This window comes from Megascapheus bottae, chromosome 15 (genome assembly GCF_031878675.1).
Source record: "Megascapheus bottae isolate mThoBot1 chromosome 15, mThoBot2.hap1, whole genome shotgun sequence".
NCBI lineage: Eukaryota > Metazoa > Chordata > Mammalia > Rodentia > Geomyidae > Megascapheus > Megascapheus bottae.
The window spans coordinates 54,485,732-54,511,261 of NC_143523.1; the positions used below are offsets into that span (position 1 = coordinate 54,485,732).

Below are 25,530 nucleotides of genomic sequence, written 5' to 3' on the forward strand. Positions count from 1 at the left end.
GCTATTGTTTGAGCTACAGATCTACTTTGGGCTTTATTTTGGGGATGGTGGCCGGTGGGTAACTTAACTAGAAATAAGTGTCTTAGGGATTTTCCTGCCCAGGCTGGCTTCAATCTGTGATTCTCAGATCTCAGATAAATGTTCATTATTTTGATGATGAAGATTCACAAACATACATATCAAAACAACACCTTGTATTGTGTGGGTCATTTTTTTAATAAAAAATTATACTGTAAGTTTATAAAACAGTGTGAATACAGGCACCAGAGTCACATCAACCAGAATTGATATATAAAATTCCACTCACCCCATGAATACCATGAATTCTCCATTTCCCTTCTCCAGCTTTATATACATACTAGGCACCTGCCCTTGGACTAGTACTTTGCCTTCTCCATACAACAGTATATCAGCAAATTTCTATCCATCTGGCCAATTGAGGAGGACAGACAAATGGAAAGGGGAAGGGTGGATGAAGATAATCACCATATTTGATGAATATATATGAAAATGGAGCTAGAAAAGTCAAGGGGATGAGTGCCATTGGGATAGATGTGGGGAGAAGGAAGGGATGGCATTGATCAAGATGCACTATGGGGCCATGAGTTTGGCCTAGTGGTAGAGTGCTTGCCTAGCATGCACAGTGACCTGAGTTGGATTCCTCAGTACTACAGACATAGAAAAAAGCAGAAAGTGGTAAAGTAGTAGAACTCAAGCCTTGAGAAAGCCCAAGGACAAGGCTCAGGTCCTGAGCTCAAGCCCCAGGCCTGGCAAAAAAGAAAGAAAAAAGAAAAGATGCAGTGTACTCAAAATCTGATCTGACCTGTTGAATTGAAACATCTCTGTACAGCTATATATGGGTAATAAAATAATAATAATAAAAGACTGATTAGCCTATAAACTTAGCTACTCAAGAGGCTGAGAGTTTAGCACTGTGATTCAAAGACATCTTGGTAACAAAGTGAGATACTGTAACAATATGAGATAACCAAGGGACAGCAAAAGAGATGAGAGATAACATAGTACATTAAGGACAACAATCACTCATTATATGGCTTATGTTTCTATATCCTAGAGATCCTTTCATTCAGCGTCCTACTATATGGCCTTTTGTATCAAGGTTTTGCTCTATTGCAAATCTCTGCTAGTAGAGCCCAAGGTTTCTACTGATTATGACAAATGAGGGAAACCATTGAGCCTGAGTTCCTTTGAGTCTGGCTTACTTCACTTAATATGATCTTTTCTAAGTCTTTCCATTTCCTAACAAATGGGGCGATGTCATTCTTTCTGACAGCAGCATAGAATTCCATTGTGTACAAATACCACATCTTGTTGATCCACTCATCAACTGAGGGACATCTAGGTTGGTTCCATATCTTTGCTATGGTAAATAGTGCTGCAATGAACATTGTTGTGCTGGTGGATTTAGTATGTCCTTGTTTCTGGATGATTGGGTAAATGCCAAGTAGTGGAATTGCTGGGTCATAGGGGAGCTCTATGTTTAGTCTTTTGAGGAACTGCCATACTGCTTTCCATAGTGGTTGAACGAGTTTGCACTCCCACCAACCGTGTAGTAGTGATCACTCCTGGCCACATCCCCGGAACAGGGGAAAACAAGATGAGGGGTTGGGGTGGGGGAGGAGGGAAATGGGGACCAAGACATGTGAAAGGGTATCAATGTATGGGAATTAATGCACCATCTATCTGGCAAATATCATGTAACCCTTCTATTAATTACAATAAAAATATATGAAAAAAAGACATCTTGGGCAAGAAAGCCCATGAGACTCTTATCTCCATAACTCAGAAAAAGCCAGAAGTGGTGCTGAGAGAGCACTGGCCCTGAGCAAAAGTTTACAGATAGCACTCAGGACATGAGATCAAGCCCCAGGCCCAATACCACCACCAACAAAAAAAACAGTAATTATTTAAAAGAATAAATAAAATGTAAGGGTGGCCTTGCTTTACAGCAACCAATTATGTTGGTACCAAGTCACTCCCATGAGGACAAGAATTGACTCCTGTAATAAAGGGATTAATCCCCCTTAACAGTCTAATCATGGCTAACAGACCCTACCATCTTACAACACTGTTGGATTGGAAGTCCAATTTCAAACATGAATTTTGGATTCAAAAAACCACATGGAAACCAAAGCAATACTCTTCCCAGGTCTTTGAGCAGGATTTATGGACCAACCAATAGGCTAGAGAGTCCTTGATCCTCAAGTCAATGTTCAGGGGAGATGAAATAGCATTTCAAATCAATCTGAACAATTATGTTAAATCAAACATTTCTTTTGAGGTACCAAGCTTTCATGATATGAAATCCTATAGAAGTGTCTCATCTAGAAGCCTGCTGTCCATGGTGAAACGCTTCCAGTTTGCACCCACCAGGAGGATTTGCAAAATTCAGAAGTGTCAAACTTGTCACCAAAAAATGAAATAAATAAAAAAAGATTGAGTACAGAATAAGTCTTTAGGGAAGAAGCTGAATCTGATTCTGGTTCTATAGTGCAGTAAAGACTCCCGCTCCCTCCCTCCCTCTCTCTCAGAGAGCAAGTGCTCTCTCTGAATCCTTGCATACCTCCCAAAGAGCCCCAGGCAATATAGTTATAAAACCTTCTTCCCCTAGCTTTCTGCTTGTTCCTTGAACCTGCTCATTCATTGCTTTCTGTTGGATGAAAATTTGAGCAAGCATCATGATTTTTTAATCAATTCTTAATTAACCAAAATTCTGTGTTGCTATAACTTGAAGCCAAATTTTGCTTCAAAATGTTCTACTTCAGTATAACAACTAGAAGACTGATTTAAGTCAAGGTCAACAAGTCTAGGTATTATCATGTTGGTTGTGGAATTTATTTAACAGAGCATTAACCAACCTAGGTTTCTAAGGGATGAAGACAAATGGCATAAATTCTGATTCTTTTGAATGACAAAATTCCTTCTATTGGAGAATGCTAAATATTATACCAAAATTATTTACTTATATAACAAAATGCTAATGTTGCATAGTTCATTGAAAATACTACTATATTGCAAAACCAGTCCTAATTATTAAAAAATTCAATCTAGCTAAATAAGTTACATAAAAACTATTTAAAAGGATAGTTTATTGACCCATAAACTTGCATTTTTGTCTTGTTATTGAATAATCACAAGGAATTCACTGTTTTTCTCTAGTCTTTCATTTCTGTCCCTCTTTTCACATGACCTGCACCCCCCCCCCCAACTCACTGCATACACACACTCATAAGTCTGGAAAATGTGTGAGTGTCTCTCTTATCCAAGATATTCCCTTTTTAAACTAGGTGACAAACCCTAGCTACTCATGAGGCTGAGATCTGAGAATTGTGGTTCAGAATAAACTGGAGAACACAAAACCTAGAGACTCTGATCTATAATTAATGAACAAAAATCCAGAAGCAGAGCTGTTCCTCAAATGGTAGAGCTCTAGCCATAAGGGAAAAAAAGTAAAGAACAAGCCTCTCAAATCCTTCACGAATGTTCAAGCCCAAGTACTGACACATACATAACACACATAGATACATACATGCACACATGCATACATACAAAGGCAAACACACTCATACATACACATACATATACACACATACATACATACATACATGCATGCATGCATACATACATACACACAAAGTAGGTGGTGGTGACAGTCATTTGCTAAGGTTTTAGTAGAGTTTGGAAGATGGAGGAGGAGGAGGCTAATGGTCTCTCCATCCACAGCTACCCACTTACCTCCAGAGTGGAATAGCACGGAGAAGGCTGGTGGCTATTTAAGAAGGCTGGGCCCCAGCATGGGACCTCACATCAACAGAAAAGAAGTCATCATTAATCCATTTGTGAGCCAATGTGGGCTGGGACATATTGAGTGCCCACTAAGATCAGCCTGTGTATTATTAATTATTATTAGTAGTATGAAGTTGACATGTAACATTGCATGAAGCTATGGCATACAATGTGCTGCTTGAAAAATATGCAAGTGGTGGAGTATTAAGTGGATCATAAGTTCTTCTGTGATAAGAACACTTAAAATCTACTGGCAGTATTGTTGGAAACTGTAATTCATTGTTCCAGAGTACAACGATGGTGTATACAAGCTCTCCTGAGCTATTCATCCTGTCTAATTGACATCTCCTATCCTTTGACCACCACCTCCTCAAGTCCTACCCTAATCCGTCACAGGAGCCATTCTACGTTCCTATGTCAATGAGTTCAGCTCTTTTGAATTCCACGTATCAATGGGATTGTATCCTTCTTGACTTTCTATGCTTCTTTTCTGTCACTTAACATAGTGCCCTCGAGTGCATGTATGCTGTCATAAAAGACAGGATTTACTTTGCTTTTTTAAAGAAGAGTGTTTCACAGTGTGTGTGAATGTGTGTGTGTGTGTGTGTGTGTGTGTGTGTGTGTGTGTGTGACATTTTCTTTCTCCAGTCCTCTGGTACCCACTTGTCCTGCTTGTTATGAATAGTGGAATAGTGCTTCGATTAACATGATAATATAGATGTCTCTTTTAAATGCAACTTCTATTTATTTTTCTTGTTATCATTTTATTTCTTTAAGTAGTCACACAAAATAGGGTTATTATTACTTAAAGGTAATAGATGCCTAGGTCAGATTATAAATATAACATATATTCATTAATATCACCCCTTAACTCTTCCAATCCAACCTTGGCCCTCACTTTTCATAGTTCTATACACTGAACATCATGACTACATTCTCCTACTCTTTCTCTCTTCATCCCTGACATCTCAAATTCCAGCTTTCTAGTATTCATCTTCTTAGGGAGTTGCAAGTTAGCTATTCAACGCAACGACACCGCAGGAGTCATCCCTTGCACATGTTATGCTGTAGTTAATACATTTGCATACCTATGCAAATGACCCTGTATATGTTTACACCTATGCTTACAAATTAGATTTAACTTCCACAGAAAAGAGAAACCATGCATCCTTTGTCTCTCTGAGCCTGACTTCACTTGGCATATTTTTTTCCAGGTCCATCCATACTCAAACCCCCTTCTTTGAATATGCACCCAGTAGTGGGATTGCTGAGTCTACAGAGCTCTTTCAATGATTGATCTTAGTATATAAAACCCAACGTCCTTGACAAAACTTTCATGAGAACAAAGAGAAAGTGAGCCTGTTACAATGGATCAAACTTCTTGCCATTCCTTTGAGTTCATGGACCAATTTCTTTTGAAAAAAAAAAAAGTCTATGAAGTACCCCATGCAGGGCCTGCACATAGTAGGTAAGTGGTAATGTGAGCTCCCTTACTTCTGATGACAAACTCGGTGTTGTTACAGCAAAGAAGAAGAAAGTGAAGGCTAAGGACTAGGCCTTCAGACCCCATTGGTTTCTCCAGGTACACTCTTCAGTACTACTTAAATTGAAGAAATGCCAGGCATGTGGAAGGCAACAGCTGGCTCTTCCACCACTGGAGAAAACTCAGAAGCTGACAAACTAGTCAGCACACCTGCAGGAAAGTAGCATCCTACTTCGTCACATCCTACACGCCACATCCTTACTCCCCACGGAAAACTAGTATCCTGGCATCACTCACCTGCAGGAAACTAGCATCCTACTTCCTCATCCTCACCTCCTACATCCTCCCTTTTCTGAATGCCCAAGGTATTCATTGGGGAGTTTTCAATAGCTCTCAGACAAGCTGCTCTCTTACACAGAAGGCTTCCATGATTTGAAGCAGTAGAAAAGCCAAGGGAAGTTAAGACTCTGGACTCTATGAACCTCCGAACATCATATAAGACACTTCATAGCAAGATGGCTGGTGGTTTGAACAATGTGGTGCCTCTGTTTCTGCCTCCCACTTTGGTGGGCCTCTCCTTGAACAACTCCAGCCCCCCACGGGTTTTTGTGAACTCAGCATCCCTGTGGGTATAAGCACACATGCAGACATGCTCTCTTCTCCATGTGGTGTATCATGATCATCCAGCCTGACAAAGGAGGTGTAATAACAGAGTAGAAAGCACAAATAATAAAGCCTTTCTGGCACAAGCAGCAAGTTCATCTGAATCCACTGGAATCCATTTGTGGGAAGAGCAATGGATTAGAATGCAGAAAGGTAGAGATTACTAACCTTTAGTTTTCAGATACATTCACAGCATGTGGTAATTAGAGCTATTTTTACAACTCCCTCAAGTGTCAGTACACCCTTTCTGAAGCAATCTGTCAAAACTCAGCAAAATGGCAATACCATTTGTTGGGAACAATTGAATCATATCTATAAACATAGAGTCTGGTTCCCCAGGAAATGTAAGCAGTGTGTCTACAGGAAGTTTTAGTGAATTGTATTCAGGAGGTCCTCACAGCCTGACCGCTGTAGTTTCATGACCCATAGACACCTCTCTGAGGGCAGGGGACACTGTTCCACATTTAAATAAAAAGAAAAATTTCATTACTGTTGTGGGTTTGAACGCATAACTGCATTTGTTTAGTTTATTCAATCAGCTAACCCTCTACCACTTGAGACATACTTCCAGCCCAGCTTTTATTTGCTGGGTATTTAAGGGATGACTTGCGTAGCTGGCAACAATTCACAGTCCTCTTGTATTTCTGATTCCCGAGGAGTAGGATTATGGGTTGGAGACATTCACCACCACCCTATCCTAATATTTTTTAATGAGCACATTTTGGTTGTACAAGTAGAATTCATTGGGCTATTTCTATACATGTCTATATCCTCTGGCCAAATTCAGGGCCCCTTCACTCTCCCTTACCATCTTTCTACAGTTCTTAAACCAATTTCAACAGGATTGATTGTTCTATTTTCTTGCATGCATATAAAGTACTTTGACCACATTTACTCTCCCTAACCTTGACCATTCATCTTTTTTTCTGGTACACAAACAAAATCTTGTTATATATTCCTGTTGCTCATTTTCTTCCGTGTATATTAATTATGCAGAGGGATTTCACTGTGGTATTTCACACGTAAATATATTTTAGTCAAATTAACACACTCTATTTGTCTCTCCTTCCTTCTTTCCCTCCCTTCCTTCTTTCCTTCCTGTCTTTCCTCTCTCTTTCTCTCTCTCCTTCCCTCGTGTGTGTGTGTGTGTGTGTGTGTGTGTGTGTGTGTGTGTGTGTTACACTGTCACTTTGTTTTTTGTTTCCCTGAAGGAAGGCTGGTACTTTACCACTTGAGCTACTAATCTACTCCTAGCATTTTGCTAGTTAAAGGGAAATTAACCAATTTTTCACAGGTTTTTCTGCTTGGAGTTGGTTTCAGTTGTGATCTTCAGATCACAGCCTCATTTGTAGCTAGAATTACAGATGTGAGCTACCAATACCCAGTTTCCCTATCCATTTCAACCCTCTACTATTCATCAGATTTTGGTTACTTTCCTCATACCACTTTCATAGATAGACACAATGCACTTCAATGTTATTTACCCCACACCATTCATGTACCCTCTCCCAAATAGTCCCATAGTTACAATTATATTCTCTGTATGTACACACACACACACACACACACACACACACACACACACACCCCTCACCTCACCTCATTGTTATTCAGTAGGTATATGTTGAATGAGCCATGGCTCATCAAGAGCTATACATCTTTACAGAGAGATTAGACAAAGCTAAGGATGAAAGAAGAAAAGACTATGAAACCAACTGATAGGCGGGCAAGGAAGGGCTAGAGTACTTTCAGCTGAGCATTAACTAATGCACAGTAATTTGAAAGGCTGAGATAGAATTACAATCCCAGCAAACCCAGAATAGAGCCATAAAGGACACAACTCAAATTAGTAAGGTGTTGATTCAAACCATGTTCCCATCCCATGTGCTCTGACCTAAAATCAGTGCCGCCTGAAATCTCAATGTTTACTCCTTGCAGATGTCAAGCCATCCTGCCTTGGTGGACATTAGGTATTTGCTCATAGGAAAACCTTTCATTTAGGAAGGCTTGCTGTCTGATTGAACCCACACTTGGCCATTTCCTCTATATCTGCTCATTTAAACTCTAATACTGTCCTAGAAAGACTTTTCCCCTGAAGACTGTGACCTAGGCATCAACAGCACTTCAGTCATGTTTCCCAAATGAACCTCAGATTCCCTCTCCACGGTCTCCGATAAGGTTAATAGTTAATATAAAGCAACAATGACCTCATGCATCCATAAATATAAATGTTAAGTCTTACATGGTCTCTTTGGCTGAGAAAGAAAGATAGCTTCTATTCTAAGGAGTGGAAATATGTCTTCAGCAAACAGTTTATTTCCTTCCAGTGCTCCTTGTGTAACTCTATTAGCTTGTTAGCATGAGATTCTTTTGTCTCTTCTACAAGGATTTCAAAACAAGGTGCCAGTATACAAACTAATCTAAAGGGAAGAAATCTGATAACAAATAGCAAAAGTTTCCCAGCAAGACTTTCCTTAATAAGTACTATATTACTTCTTCCAAATTATGAAAAATCTAAGTACTTCAGATGTTCAGTCATGCATTCAGGATGCAGCAAATGCTGGATGTGTGGCAGGGGAAAGAATAGACAGGCAGTGTGCATTAGGTACACTGTTCTTAAATTGGAGTCACTTAAATCTAAATTCAAAACCCAATATGGCCATTTATGGGTTATGTAGTCTTAAAAAAAGACATTTTAATACTACTCGGGAGGCTGAGATCTGAAGAGTCAGTTCAAATCCAGCTCAGGCAAGAAAATTCATGACTCTCATCTACAATTAAGCACCAAACAGCCAGAAGAGGAGCTGTGGCTCAAATGTTAGAGTACTATTAATAAAAGAAAAATAAAACCTCAGAGACAGTGCTCAAGCCTTGAGTTTCAGCCCCAGAACTGGAACAAAAACCAAACCAAGGAAAGTCACCCCATCTCCCTTTGTCTGTTTCCTTATTTGTGAAATAGAAGACATGTAAACTTGAGGTCCCTGGGGGCTCTGTCTTTCAAAGAGGTCATGGTCTTCCAAGATCACAGTACAAGCATAAACACAAATGTTCTCTCCCTTCCTGTGACATGCTTGCTTCACTTAGCTGCCAGGGCTCCCCCTCTACGCCTGCTCCTCTACCTCAGGCTTCTCCTTGTCAGACTCTTTTGCAGGTCTCTATTTTCTTTGGCTTGCCAGGCCACTGTATACTCATTAGAAACATGCCTACCCCATTAATGATCTCATGCAGTTGTGTCATATTAAAATCTCCTATAGGCTGCTAGCTCCTAAATTCCAATATCAGCATCCTTTTCCTCATGCAACGAATCCTATATGGCCACAAGCTTTTGTAGTGTCTTCCACATGGCTATCTAAGACATCTCAAAATGAACATGTTCAAGCCAAGCAGTGGTGGCTCATCCTTGTAATCCTAGTTATTCAAAGGCCTGAGACTTGAGGATCACAGTTCAGAGCCAGTCCAGGTAGGAAAGTCATGACTCTCTTATCTCCAGCAAAAAGCCCAAAGTGGGGCTATGGCTTGAGGGGTAGAGTGATAGCCTTGAGCATAAAAGCTCAGAGACGGCCCCCAGCCCCTAAGTTCATGCCCCTGGACACAGATACACACACACACACACACACACACAGCAATAACAACATCAAACCCTTTCCAATATGCAGCACTCTAAGTACCTTGTCTTCAGAAGTGATTTCTCTTTCAGGTTTCTCAAGTTGAAAACAACAACTGAAAATCCTACACAAACGAAATCTGTGGAATTATCCTTCAGTTCTTTCTCTTATAACCCATATATGATCTAAATAACTTTATCTGCTGCAACGAAGCCACACTCCAACTACTCTCCACACTTCCTCCTATTACCACAGTTCCAATCACCTCCTCTTTGTGCCAACATAACAATAATAATCTGTTAATCATTGTCCTTCTTTCCCCCATCCTTACACCCCTCATCTTAAAAAAAAACTGGATTTTACAGCACTGGGATTTGAACCCAGAGCCTCACAATTTACCAAGGACTACCCTACCACTTGAACCATACTGCCCAGTATTAGGAGATGTTTTGTTTCTCCCTTTGTTTCAGTTTGTTTTGGACACAAACTCTCTGGTTTCTGCTAGGCCAGCCACAGGCCTAAATCCTGCTACCTCTACCTCCCAAAAGACTCATAAGGCCATGTTCTATTACACATTTAAAAATAAACTGTGTATTCTTACTATGTTTCTCTAAACCTTTTGACTTTCCAGTTCATGCAGAATAACAGCCATACCATGGCCAAAATGACCTAAATGACCTCTTGAAAAGTGACACCAGAGAATCACGTATGCCCAATATTCGAAAAGGAAAACCTAAGCAATATGTCAAGACCCTATATGTTAAAGAAAAAGCCAAGTTCTACAAAACCACAAATGTTTTGGAGCAAAAGGAATAGAGAGTTTGCTGGTACTAGACCTTAAACTCAAAACCTGGGCACTGCCCCTGACAATTTTTGCTTATTGCTAACACTCTAGCACCTGAACCACATCTCCATCTATAGCTTTTTGGTGGAATTGATTGGAGATGAGTCTACACAGGCTGGTTTCAAATCCAGATCTTTAGATCTCAGCCTCCTGTGTACCGAGGATTACAGCTATCAGCCATGAATACCAAGCTAAAAGTAGAAATGTTTGTGAAATAAATGAATAATAGTATGATTTTTAGAACTTGATTAAGGTGGAAAGAAATCCCTACTAGATTTATTCTTCCCTTCTGCTTAAATAATTTTAACAAACTAAACTTAATTTATAAAACTATAGTTTTGCATTTTTTTTGTGGGTCATAGGGCTTGAACACCACCTGGGTGCTGTCCCTGTTCTCTTCAACTCAAGGCTGTCACACTATCCTTGGGCCTGGGCACTGTCCCTGAGCTCTTCAACTCAAGGCTACTTACCCCTTGAGCCACAGCCCCACTTCCCACTTTCTAGTGATTAATTGGAGATCAGAGTTTCATGTTTTTTAGTGCCTGGGCTGGTTTGAACCTCTGTCCCGAGATCTCAGTCTCCTGAGTAGCTAGGAGTGCAGGCGTGAGCCACCCGCACCTAGCTTGGATTTTTTTATTGTAATGCATAGAGTGGTTATAGTTATATTCGCCAGGTAGTAGGTGCATTACTTCTCACACATTGATACCTCTTCTCAAATTTTTGTCTCCATTTCCCTCCCCCCCACTCCCTCCCAGTCATCTTGTTCCCCTACTTCCCTTTCCTATTTCAAATAAACATATATACAATATGCCAGGTAACAAAGTCAGATACAGTAACATTTTGAGATTAACCAATGGGCAACAAAGGAGAAGAGAAATAACATAGTACATTAAGAACAACAATCACACAAGATAAAGCTCTTGTTTCCATATCCTGGAAATCCTTTCATTTAGTCTCATCCTATATGGCCTTATGTATCTAGGTTTTGAGCTAGTGTAATCCTCTGCTTGGAATGTCGTAGGTGTGTACTAATTTTTACAAATGAGAGAAACCATGGAGCCTATGTTCCTTTGGGTCTGGCTTACTTCACTTAATATGATTTTTCCCAAGTCTTTCCATTTCCCATTCCTTGGGCAATGTCATTCTTTCTGATGGCAGCATAGAATTCCATTCTGTATAAATACTTGGATTTTTTTAAATGCCAGTCAGCAGGCAGCAAAGGATAGTGAGCTTTCAAGGCAGGAAGACAAGTGTATGCTGTGACTGAGCTGGCTTAGTGTCTTGAGAATGTTCCCACATCATGGTAGAGAATGGGCAGACGAAGCATGTTGTCTAAAGCCAGTTGTCACAGGCCATGAAAGATAAGGACTGGAGAGACTGACTACCCATACCATATAAAAATAATCTTTATGACAATAATTACATAAAAGCTAGTTTCGCACATTTATAAAGTGCCATACACTTATACTCTAAGTGAAACGATATAATAGTACTTACATATATATCATAATAAATTAAAACCATACTGCTGACTCTCCCTGTACCAGGGTTCTGCATCTACAGAGTCAATCAACCATACACAGAAAGTTTTCATTTACAAAAGTGACAGTGTTTGCTGAGGTGTACTATGTGATTTGACCTACAGTGGATACAACTGTACTGAACCTGGACAAGCTTTAATTTCTTTGTCATTAGTCCCTAAATGAAACATTATAACAACATTTCACAAAACACTTAAGTTGTGCAGCTTCTCTTGGTTTACTCTATTGAGCTTGGGTGGATATGACAATGGTCACAAATCAAAGGTTTGGAGCAGCTCTATCTGTACCCAGCCATTTGGCAGCACACTGGCAACAGTACACAGTCACATTTGGTAATTATTACAGTGTTTCCAGTGTTTGCATTACTACTCTTTTTGGTAAAGGGATGTATAAACTGTGATCTTTAACATTACTATTGTCATTGTTTGGGGAAACCAAGAACCTCACCTATATATGAAGGCAAATTTACCCATGTGCTGGTGACTCATGCCAGCCTTGAGCAAAAGGCCAAGCAAGAGTGTGAGGCTCTGAGTTCTCAGCACTGGCATGCACACAAGCACACATGTGCATGCACACACATACACACACACACATATGCACACAGAATCTTTTAGTGTATTCATGCTCATTAAACACGCACCTGATCCCCAAAGAGCCATGATAGAGATCACATACAGATGCTTGTGTTTCCACACCTACCAACACCGTATCCATTCTGTGATCCACGGAGCAAGGCATCATCTCAACTTCCAAGTATTAATGAAAGGCTGTGCTAACACCAGAAGGCATGTATTTCAGAGAGCAGAAAATTACCAAAGATAAAGGAAGTCACTCCATAATGATAAAGGGACCATTAATCAAAAAATCTTACATATTTATATCTCTGTGTGAGATATAAATATGTAGCAACAACTGATCAAACTGAAAAAGGAAATAAATAAATACAATTAAAGTTGAATATCATTGGAGCTCTTTCTCAATAATTGATAGAATAAATAGACCAAAAATGTCATCAAGGATACTAAAGACACACATAAAGCTATCAATTCAGTCAGCCTAATTCACATTTATAGACAATTCAGGACAACAGCAGACTACACATACTTTTCAAGTGCTCAAAAAATATCTATCAAGAAGGACAATATAACACATTGTATTGTCATCTGTCTCAGTACATTTAAAAATATTTAAGTAGAATTAAAAAAAGAAATTTACAACCTAAAGACGATTAAGAATGTCCCCAAATCTTATAAACAGTCCATGGGCCAAAGAAGAAATAAAAAAGTAATGTAGAAAGTATTTTGAATTAAATAATGGACTACAACACATCAAAATGTATGGAATCACACTAAGTCACTTAAAGGGAAATGTAGCTCTAAAAACAAGAGAGTTTTTAAGTCAATAACTCTTCATTTATCCATATGGAGCTAGAAGAAAGAAGAATAAATTAAGGCTAATGTAAGCAGGAAAAGAAAATACTAAAGACAAAAGTGGAGTCAATACAAAAGAAAATAGGAAAAGTCAGTGAAACAAAAAGTCCTTTGAAATCAATAACATCAATAAACTTCTAATCTGACAGATTAAGGGGAAAAAAAGGAGCCAGCCATTGTTGCATATGACTGTAATCCTAGCAATTCAGGAGGTAGAGATCAATGGTTATGGTTTGAGACCAGCCCAGACAAAAAGAGTTAGCAAGCACCCATTTCAATGAAAAAGGTCAGGTATGGTGGGTGAATCTGTGATCTCAGCCACACGCAAGGTATAAGCAAGACTTGGGCAACAAACACAAGACTGAAACATAGCTGAAATAAAAGGGCTGGGAGCATGCTTCAAGTGACAGAGCACAATACTAGCAAATATGACACCAGATTTCAAATCCCAGTATGACCAGGACAAAGGAAAAGATTTTAAAAAAAGTAAAAGAGACATATGAATACCAAACATGAGAATTACTCAATATCTTTAGGTCCATCCATCATATATTAAGAGGATAGTGAAGGAATGTTATGAACTTTATACTTACATGTTTTACAATTTAGATGGGGACACATATAACAATGTCAAGAAGACATAGGTAGCTCCACGTCTACCGAACACATAAAGGGTGAACCAATGTAACGGTGACACACACAGACAATATGTTCGAAATGAACTCTACGACTTGCGGGGAGGGAAAGAGAGACAAAAACATGGGAGGGATAACATTGTCCAACAAGAAATGTACTCACTACCTTACATATGTAATTGTAACCCTGACAATAAAATCAAATTAAACAAACAACCAAAAGCCCTCCAGACCCAGAGGATTTTACTGTTGAGTCCAAAGAAACAGAAAAATTTACAACAATTCTACACAAATTATTCTAAGATTGAACACTTACCAAGTCATTTTTTAAATTGTATTTATTTAATTTAATTTTTTGTGCTAGTACTGGGTGGGGCTTGAACTCGGGATGGTGGTTAATTGGAAATAAGAGTCTCATGGACTTTTCCGTCTGGGCTGTCTTAGAACTGTGATACTTAGTTTGTTGAGTACTCAGAATTATAGGGTAAACACCAGCACCTGATTCAACTCATATATTGAGGGAAGCTTTACCGAAATTTAAAAAACAGAAAAAGATATTAGAATAGAAAAGGTGAAAGAAAAGGCCAATATCCCTTGTGAACACAGGGGAAAAAATCCTAATCAAAATTTCCCAACTCAAGTGTAACAGAATATACCCAAGGTAAGATATCATGACTAACAAGCTTTTTAGCGCAAGGATCCTGGAGTTTCTTTAATATTAGAAAGTGAATCAATGTAATATAAACAAAAGGAAAGGGGGGGCAGGAGTTTGGCCTAGTGGTTAAAGTGCTTGCCTAGCATGCACAGAGACCCGGGTTCGATTCCTTGGTACCACATATATAGAAAAAAAGCCGGAAGTGGTGCTGAGGCTCAAGTGGTAGAGCTCTAGCCTTGAGAAAGCCCACGGACAGTGCTCAGGCCCTGAGCTCAAGCCCAGGACTGGCAAAAAAAAAAAAGGAAAGGGGGGGGGAACACTATTGTCCAAATAGTTGCAAAAAAATATAGTTAAAAAAAAGCATCCAGTCAGGTGCTAGTGGCTCACACATATAATTCTAGATATTCATGAGGCTAAGAACTGAGGATCACAGTTCAAATCCAACCTGGGTAGGAAAGTCCATTAGATTCTTATTTCCAATTAGCCACCAAAAAGACAAAAGTGGAGTTGTGGCTCCTGGTGCCAGTCTTAAAAAGAAGAAGAAGAAGAAGAAGAAGAAGAAGAAGAAGAAGAAGAAGATGAAGAAGAAGAAGAAGAAGAAGAAGAAGAAGAAGAAGAAGAAGAAGAAGAAGAAGAAGAAGTAGAAGAAGAAGAAGAAGAAGAAGAAGAAGAAGAAGAAGAAGAAGAAGAAGAAGAAGAAGAGGAGGAGGAGGAGGAGGAGGAGGAGGAGGAGGAGGAGGAGGAGGAGGAGGAGGGAGGGGGGAGGAGGAGGAGGAGGAGGAGGAGAAGGAGAAGGAGAAGGAGAAGGAGAAGAAGAAGAAGAAGAAGAAGAAGAAGAAGAAGAAGAAGAAGAAGAAGAAGAAGAGGAGGAGGAGGAGGAGGAGGAGGAGGAGGAGGAGGAGGAGGAGGAGGAGGAGGAAGAAGCAGCAGCAGCTAAGGAACAGAGCCCAGGACCAGAAGAGAGAAAAGGAGAAGGAGTGGGAGGGAGGAAGAGAGAGTGGGGTGGGGGAGAGAGAGGGGGATGAAGGAAGGAAGGGAGGGAAAGAGGGGGGGATGAAGGAAGGAAGGGAGGGAAAGAGGGAGGGAGGAAGGGAGAGAAGGAGGGATGGAGATAGGGAAGGAAGGAGAGGGGGGCAGGGGAAGAGGAGGAAGGGAGGAAGAATAGCTAAGGGATAAAAATAAGTCTGTGTCATCCTGGAGTGGCTCGAAGAGGTGAGAGATACCATGGTGCTGTGGATAGAGATCCTTGAGGTCAAGGATCACTGCGCAAGCACTGGGTTTGGAAAGGACAATGTATTCTGGAAGGGGCACACGAGATTGAACATGGCTTCCATGCAGATAAGTGAAGAAGGCAGCTCAAAGGAAATTTTACAATGGACAATGTATATGGAGGTCATTGGCATTTGTTGGGTATTGAGATGGATTGAGAGCCCACTGTCAATGCCTCCTCTTTCCTGAGAACCCACCTCCCCTGAGCTTTTGGTGACGTGCCAGTCTCTTAGTGCTTCACTCAGTGAGCTCAATGCTTAAGCTATCCTTCTGTGTTACTTGATAAGCATCTTAAACAATTTGTATCAAAGCCTGTGGTAGTTGCATATGTCTGAAACAATCCATCCAGCATCATTTGCTGTCTAATCAAAATGCAGCACTTCAATTTCTCACCACAGTGAATTCTTTGGGAGGCAGAATCATACAGCATGGGTCACAAAGGAATTTCCCTGGGAAAGACATTTGCACACCTATTTTCACTGCTGCACAAGTTACCATCGTCACATTATGGAAGCAGCCCCAAAACCCTTCAATGGGTGAATGGATCAAGAAAAAGTATACATACAATGGAATTTTACTCATCCATTTGCAGAGACATAGATGGACCTAGAAAAAAATGTATTGATTCCATATCTGGGCTATGGTAGACGATGCTGCAATAAACATATTTTTGCTATCCAAAAAAATCATGCAACAACAAAAGACCTAGGATAGACAAAGCAACTTTAGCTAAAAAAAAAGAAAGCAATGTAGGTGTATCACAATACCAGATATCATACTACAGAGCCATTATAATAAAACAGCTTGGTATTGGCACAAAAATAAATGCAAAGATCAATGGAACAGATGACTCAGAAATAAAGGCACACATTTATAGTTATCTGATGTTTGACAAAAGAGGCAAAGACATATAGTGGAAAAGACATAGCCTCCTTAACTATTGGTGGTGGGAAAACTGGGCAGCCATATGCAGAAACCAAAAAGTTTCTGCACAACTGACATACCTACTAAACCAGAAAGACAGCCAACTAATTGTGAAAAAGGCTCAATAGCTATGGGCAGATGATCCTCAAAAATAATGTTCTCTGAAATGAACTCCAAAAAAAGGAGACATTCTTTAGTTGTCATTGTTGCTGTTTTCATTCTCTTCTCCTTTTGTATTATTTGTTACTTTGTTTATGTTTGGGAGGGTAAAAAGGAGCACATAAAATGTGGAACAAATTTCAACAGTGATACTCACCAGACACTAGGTAGAAAATGAACTGGGTATTATGATTGGGAATGGGAGGGAAAGATTAGGAGAGAGTGATGGAAGAGGAGACATAGTTCAAAAAGAAGTCTACTGATAGTACCTGATTCATGTAAGTGTAACCCCTCTATTATAGATCAACTGCACGCAAACCATCTAAAAAGAAAATAAATTTCTACACCTTAAAAATTTTTTTAAAGACTGGGCCGGGAGTTTGGCCTAGTGATAGAGTGCTTGTCAGCATGCATGAAGACCCAGGTTCAACTCCTTGATACCACAAATACAGAAAAAAGCTGGAAATGGTGCTGTGGCTCAAGTAGTAGAACTCTAGGTTCGAGAAAGCCTAAGTACAGTGCTTAGTTCAAGGCCCAGGACTGACAAAAAAAATTAATAAAAAATGTGTTGAGTGAAATAAGTCAGACTCAAAGAGACAAAGGACCCATATTTTCTCTCTTCTGTGGAAGCAAGATCAAAGTTATAATGATATATGTAAACATATATGAGATCATATGTGCCAAGACACAAGCATACTAACTAAAATATGTTTTACACCAGGCAGTATTCCTGTGGTGTAACTTTTTTGAGCAATTAATTTACCTTCTAGCAAAATGCACATGAGAAAGTTGAAGCACAAGTTGTGTGAGGATGAGGAGGGAGATCAAGAGCAGGGAGGCAGACAAATGGAGACAGGAAGAGATGGGCAAATAGTCATGATACTCCATGTACACATGTCAGAATGGAAATGGGCCATTTGAGGGGATGGGCAGGGTTGGGAGAGATGGGGAAGAAAGATAGGAAGGGGTAACGTTCCTCAAGATGCATTATACTGGCAAATTGACATAAGGAATTGAAAGTCCTTGGTACAACCAGCTAAGGATAACTTTTTTAAAAAATTAAGAATTTCCTGCCAAAAGTTCCTCCAAGGACAGTTCATAAGGTACCCATCTTCTGTATACACAAAAAGCCCTAAGGAGGAGGAATTATCCAGTGTCCATACCCTAAGGATGCCCAAGACCAGCCAGGCAACCCACAATAACCACCTCACCTGGTCTCTCTTGAAGGACCTGTAGAGATGGAGCACTTTCCCTCACCTGATAGGTTCCAGAGACCCTCCTCCACCTCCACCCATGTCGACTGGTTGTGAACTGGCAGCTTCTCATGGAGCAATCGCCTGCATCTCTGAAGTCTGGCTTTTAATTGTGACTGTTTTCTTTTCTCCAGGGCTGGCTGTGATGGGTTCCTCAATTCAATTCACTCTGCCATGTACATAGACTTGTCTCCTCAAGCCCTTCGAGTAGCCTACCGCTTACAAAGGGTACTGAAGACTGAGTAATGAGCCAGATCGTGTCATTTCCTCCAAGGACTCACTCTATGCATCCCCTCATCTGTATGTGACTATTTTCTTGCCCAGGAGTTCTTTGGAATCCCTCCCTCTCCTTCAAAGTAACTCATACTGCAACCAATCAACTTGGCTAGAGCTTGACAGACTTGCTCATCAGTGTCCCCGACACTGGGGTCCCAGACCTGCTGGTAAGGCCCAGGCATAGCAAATCTCACTGTTAAGAAGGGTTCCTTCTCCAAATCAAACAAGACTGAACTAACTATGCAGCACCAACTCTCACCAGTGGAAAGGTTAAGAAAAGAACACAAACAAAACATCTGCCCTGGAATGTTTACCTTCCATCTAGAAACATATACTAAGCAAGTCAATTCAGAGGGAGAACTGGAGGACACAGCTGCCGGGCATGAGAGAAGCCAGAGACACAGCTGTGAATCAAAAAGGAAAGGATGGTGGAAAAAGAGGGGGACAAAAATTCAAGCTTGTTTTAGCGGCAAAGCTTCTCCAGGGAGATGGGGAACACTGCCAAAATGAGGTGAGGGGTAAGTGAACCCCATGGAAGGTAAGCTACCATCAAATATCTACTCTTGCCTCTCCTCTCAAAAAAATATTTTTGCCTTCTTTGATCCCTAGTCACTATATGTGACACTCAGAGAAAGTGACTACAACTATTTGTCTATGGCTCTATATTTAGAGAGCTTTACATTTTCACAGCACTTGAAATGAGACACTTGAAATGGAAAATCTTTGTTTTCCATGGGGTTAGGCTATAAAGACACAGCATTGCTTTTTTGCTTTGTGTGTCATTGAGAGAACGCCTTGGTCATTAGGTAGAGGCTGCACTGAGACCTCTGGGTCAAAGGATCCCTGGGTCAAAGCTTCACAGTTTTTGCCTTTGGAATACAGACGTCAAGAATGTCCATTGGCTGGAATTAAAATCTGGCTGCAAGGTGTCCCACTGTATACCCAAACCTCGATGACTGGCTGGAAAAGAATCAGACCATGGCCGGGTGCCAGTGGTTCACGCCTGCAAACTTAGCCACTCAGGAGGCTGAGATCTGAGGATCAGGATCAAAGCCAGTCTGGGCAGAAAACTCTGTGAGACTCTTACCTCCAATATCTCCAATTAAACAGCCAAAAGCCAGAAGTAGAAAGTCAGTCTTGAGCAAAAACAAACAAAAAGAACTAAGGGACAGTGCCTTGGCGCTGAGTTCAAGCCCCAGTACACACACACACACACACACACACACACACACACACACACACACACACACACACACACACGATTCAATGAGTATCCCCAGCCACGAACACAATGGTGTCATTTGGCGGGCTTGAGAGACAGTCAATTTCCAGGAAGAAATCCACCCTGAATTTCTAGTGACTTAAGAAGCTGTCACAGTAGATCAACATTCCAGGCCAGCCCAGGGGGAAAAAAGAAGACACCAAGATCTCTCAAAGAACAAACTGGACACTTCCATATTCACAGGAGGCTGACTTTAACCCCAGTCAATTCCCAGGCAAAAGCAAGAGATCCTATCTGAAAAACCAACCAAAGCAAAAGTACATGGAACATGGCTCCTAGCAAGTACAAGACTTTGGGTTCAATTCTCAGAGTTGCTGAGGGAGAGAGAGAGAGAGGGAGGGAGGGAGGGAGAGAGAGAGAGGGGGGGGAGGGACTTGATGTCTGGAACCTCAATTTTCCTAGTTGTAAAGCATGTTGATGAGGACTAAAGATGGAAAATATATGCAAAGTATACAAGTAAGTACCTAGCATGTAATAGATGATGAAGGAAATGTCAGAAGTCGTTCATCATTATCCAAGGAACTGAATCTTATGATGGAGAAGGGAGCTGAGAAAGGAGAGCACAGGGGTTCACCGAGGCCTCTCACTTTGAAGTAGGACACACCTCCCCAAGAAATTTAGGTGGTGGCCACTGCCTAGCCAGCCTGGGAAGAGCTGCTGACCATATAGATCACAGCCTTGTTCCGGGGTGAGGCCGTTCCAGGGTAGCTGTGACATCACGAGGAGACAGGTGCACACCTATCCTCCAATGACCGAAATGTGCCCGTAAATGGAGATTCTTCCAGGGACAGCCTCACTGGGCGTCTGAAGTTCCACCACCAGCCCTGGAAAAGGAGTCAGGAGACTGATAGGAATTCATCCTTGCTATTGGCAGGAATTCAGAGGAAGAAGAAACTGGTTAGAAAAATGAAACAATGAGGCATGTGTTTTTGAAGATTGGCCACAGAGAAGCATTGGCTATTCAATGTGCAAGAGTCGTCAGGAAAGAAAAGGCTGCACCAGACATCTGACTTCAGAGACACACGGAACGCTCCTTTCCACTGGAACAAAGGACACTGGGCTTTGAAGAACCCATAGAGGAACCAGCAAAGCTCAGAGAATCAAACCTCGCTGAGGATCAAGGAAGCTTCCTGCGGGCTCTGAAGAGCAAGGAGGGGGCGGTCACATCCCTTTACCTAATTATGAGCCCAGCCATCCCATCATCCACTAGCCCAGGGAAACGGATGGCTGCTGAGCATGTGCCAACTGGTCTGGGTAGACACGGGGCATCGAAGATGCTGAATTCATGGAAGAAAATGATGAAAAGTGGGTCTTTCAAGCCTGCATCTTATTAACATTTATGTCTCCAAACTATTTCAGCCATATAGTGTGAAGCTAAGGAAGACATACCCATCGTAAAAGAGGTAGTAAACCTCGTACCTCCCAGAATGAAGTCGTTAGAAATGGGTTTGTTAATTTAGTTGCAGCTGAAGGTCACAGATGTGGTGGCACCAGGATCACAGCTGCCCTGTGCCCTTCCAGGTGTCAGCACATGGGCACGCAGGGCCTCTCTGCTGTGGGCATCCTGAAAGGACACATGGGCACAGGGAGTTTGTGTGGAAGTAGAAGCTAAGAGGCCAGGGCCAGACAGGGCAGGCTCCCATTCTCCCTCTGCCAAACCAGGGGAATGACCAGCCATGGAGACATTTTCTACTCCTCTCCTTGGAAGGGGGGACATTGGTGTCCCACTCTACACACACAAACACGTTCACACAGATGTATCCTCACACACACACACACACCCCTGTACACACTCCAGCATGTGATTCTGATACATGCATTCAAATATGTTTGCACATACACTTTCACACATGCACACTCATGAGCACCGAAAGCTCACAGGCTGACACAACTCATACACCCACATACTCAAGTCACACAGATGTAAGCTCATACAAATACACTTGTGTGTACATACAACACACATACACACACTCACACCATGCACAGTCACAGGAAACTCACATGCACACACAACCCACATATACCTCCTCCCACATGCCTGTCTTCATTTACATACACATGTTATCACAATGCTCACCCCACACATAAATATTTACACACAAATGCATTAATATACTCTCATGCATATATACTTACCCACACATACTCATTGTACCCCACCTACACACAATCACACACCTCCTTATACAGATTCTCACACACATACATACATACACATGAAACCAACATTTACCCTCAAAACTCTTGCTTTAAGAGGGTGGAGCCTGACAAATCAACCATCACTTAAGTCAGAATGAGACATGAGTGAATTACTGAGTGTTCCCAAGAAGAAAGGGCAGGGGCTCACTGCACACCACGCCCCTTACCATGCAGGGAAAGGGGATTCTTACCTCATTCACAAAGACCCAGTGGCTGTCCTTAGATGCCAGGTTGGTCTCCACAGCCTGCAAAGGAGGGGAAAAAATTAAGAATGTTCATGAACAACATACTCAGTGGTTACTGAGACAAGTTTAATAAACATAGTTCTAGCAAAAATATTCCTTCACAAAACACGCCATCCCCTTGAGGCCTGATCAGGTCACCTTAGCCATGAGAGGCATTATCTCAACACAGACTTCAGATTTTCTGCAGTTCCAAGTTTTCCTGCACCAGCCTGCAGCAAGGTTAGAGGCTATAGTTCCTGCAGGCTTTCCAGGGCTGCCATATCACCACAGCCTCCTCTAAGAATGCAGGCACACACCTTCCTGCAGGGACACTTAGGGACTACTGTCATCATTGCCGGGAGCTATAGAGCCAGGAAAATGGAACATTGGGTGTGTAGCAGCTTGTCCAGCTGTACTGAGTGGTAACAGGTAAACAGAACCTCACAGCCTGGGCTTGAAGCCTCCTCCAGTTCTTCAGTCAATAGGCCTGGACTGGTCTATTTTCAAGCCCAGCCTCATCACTTCCTCTTACAGTGCTTCATCCTATTTGTGAGGGCACTTGAAATCATTGTGCTTTCTCTAATTGACTTACTTGCTTTTGTTTTGATACTGGGGCTTGAACATTGGCTTGGGTGCTGTCCCTTAATTTTTCCACTCATTGATGGCACTCTACCACTTAAGTCACACTACCTCTGACTTTCTGATAATCACAGATAAGAGTCTCAGACATTTCCTGCCTGGCTGTCTTCAAACTAGGATCCTCAGATCTTAGTCTCCTCAGTAGCAAGGATTACAGACTTGAGTCACAAGCACTTGGCTCTTTATTTCTTTTTATATATCTTCTCTTCCTGGTTGGGGGATTTCCCTAAGGTCAAGGTTCACATCTATAAGGTCATAACTGGGTTCCTGATGCTCGCACCAATACCAACACATAGCAATGACCTCCAACTGTACATTACGGATTGTATGAATAAAATGTAAAGTCAAAGCGCATAAGACCCAGTTCCTTATGTAATTTCTTGAATGTGATTTTGAGTTTGTTTTTCTATTCTTAAAATGTCAGTAGTGGACACTGTTAGTGGGAGTGCAAACTCGTTCAACCACTATGGAAAGCAGTATGGCAGTTCCTCAAAAGACTAAACATAGAGCTCCCCTATGACCCAGCAATTCCACTACTTGGCATTTACCAAATCGCCCAGAAGCAAGGACATACTAAAATCACTAGAACAATGATGTTCATTGCAGCACTATTTACCATAGCGAAGATATGAAACCAACCCAAATACGCCTCAGTTGATGAGTGGATCAACAAGATGTGGTATTTATACACAATGGAATTCCATGCTGCTGTCAGAAAGAATGACATTGCCCCATTTGTAAGGAAATGGAAAGACTTAGAAAAAAAATCATAAACATAGGCTCAATGGTTATCCTCATTTGTCATAATCAGTAGAAACCTTGGGCTCTCCTAGCAGAGATTTACAATAGAACAAAACCTAGATACATAAGGCCATATAGTATAAGGCTAAATGAAAGGACCTCCAGGATACAGAAACAAAAGCCATATAATGAGTGATTATTGTCCTTAATATACTATGTTATCTCTCATCTCTTTTGCTGTCCCTTGGCTACTTCATATTGTTACAGTATTTCACCTTGTTATCTGATATATTGTATATATGCTTATTTGGTTATTTGAAATCAGATAGGGAAGGGGAGAAAACAAGATGAGGGGCGGGGGTGGGGCAGGAAAATGGGGACCAAGACATGAGAAAGGGTATCAATGTTTGTGAAGTTATGCACCTTCTATCTGGTGAATACAATGTAACCCTCCTATTAATTACAATAAAAAACACCAAAAAAAGTCAGTACATGGGACCGGGAGCATGGTCTACTGGTAGAGTGCTTGCCTAGCATGCACAAAGTCCTGGGTTTGAAACCTCAGTACCACGTACACAGAAAAATCTGGAAGAGCTGCTGTGGATCAAGTGGCAGAGTGCTAGCCTTAAGCAAAAAGTGTCCAATGCCAGTGCCCAGACCCTGAGTTCAAGCCTCAGGACTGGCAAAAAAAAAAAGTCAGTAGCAAACACAAGTCAGTAGATTGGAAGAATTTGGAGGGAATGATGGCTTTTAATCATGTCTTATAAGAAGACATTGAGCTGCCACCATGTCTCAAGCCTGTAATCCTAAATACTTGTGCGGCAGAGATTGGGTTACTGTGGTTTGATGCCAGGGTAGACATAAAATTCTCAAGACTGCATCTCTACCAATGGCTATATGTGGTGTAGCATTCCTGTTATCACACCTATGGGACAGGGGTACAAGGGCTGGGTACAGTGCTGTGGGTTTATCATTCCTAGCAAAATAGGGACACACAAGGGATCGAAGTCCAAATCAGACTGGACATAAAGTAAGACTCTGTCTTTTAAACATCCAATGCAAAAATGGGCTCGAAGTGTGGCTCAAATGATAATAGAATGCTGGTCTATCAAATGTGAGACCCTGAGTTCAATCCACTGAAATCAATTTTTTTCTAATAAATAAATAAATATTCTCAGTAAACATGTGCCAGGTGCTCACAGATCCCTGGATGCTTATCCAGTAACCTAGGAGCATTTTCTGAGTGCTTCTTCTTCACTCAATACCTTCTTTACATTTTGGTCATGAAATTTTCATTGTGATTTTGATTAGAAAAAATGCAGAAAATATAAAAATGCTCCAAAATCATTCCATAGTTTTAAAGAATGTGTTCACAGGGTGAAAAGCCCCCCATTTATGCCTCCAAATTCATCCTCCAGAAGTTGTTTGAAATGTCTAGAAGCATCTACAATCACATCTATCAGTGCTTATCTACATATGCATACTGGACTGGGTCTTTGGTTGTTGTTAAAAATCTCAGGAGTCACACATCCAGTTACAATACTCATTCTTTTTATTTATTAGTGTTTGAAGAATATCTTATCTTCATCTGTATGTAGAGACTTAATTTCTTCCTTAACAAATGAGACCAGAGGAGTCAGAGTTGGCTGGCACTAGTGACCCAGCTATTGTGTGGCCTAGCAGGTTCCAAGGTCCCAGTGGACTAGAAGCCACCACTGCATGAAGTTCTTCTGCTGGGGACCGTACTCCAGGAAAATGAACCAGTTTGCTGATGAGCACGGTAAGGTTGGGAGGAACGAGCCCATGGATTGAGCAGGTGAGCTCTAGACTCCCAATCCTTTATAGTCAACTTCTCTCAAAACACCAGGGTGGGCACCAGTCAAGAAAAAAAGAACACA

General features: G+C 41.2%; 1 protein-coding gene across 2 annotated transcripts in view; it reads right to left on the bottom strand.

The window, feature by feature from the left end:
* Grid1 (glutamate ionotropic receptor delta type subunit 1) overlaps nucleotides 1-25,530 on the bottom strand; it is a 705,187-nt gene that overhangs the window by 249,904 nt on the left and 429,753 nt on the right. For both annotated transcript variants that reach the window (XM_090346710.1, XM_090346711.1), the window contains exon 5: nucleotides 22,220-22,273. In XM_090346710.1, coding sequence (XP_090202836.1) covers nucleotides 22,220-22,273 — 54 coding nt within the window. The remainder of the gene's footprint in view (nucleotides 1-22,219; nucleotides 22,274-25,530) is intronic.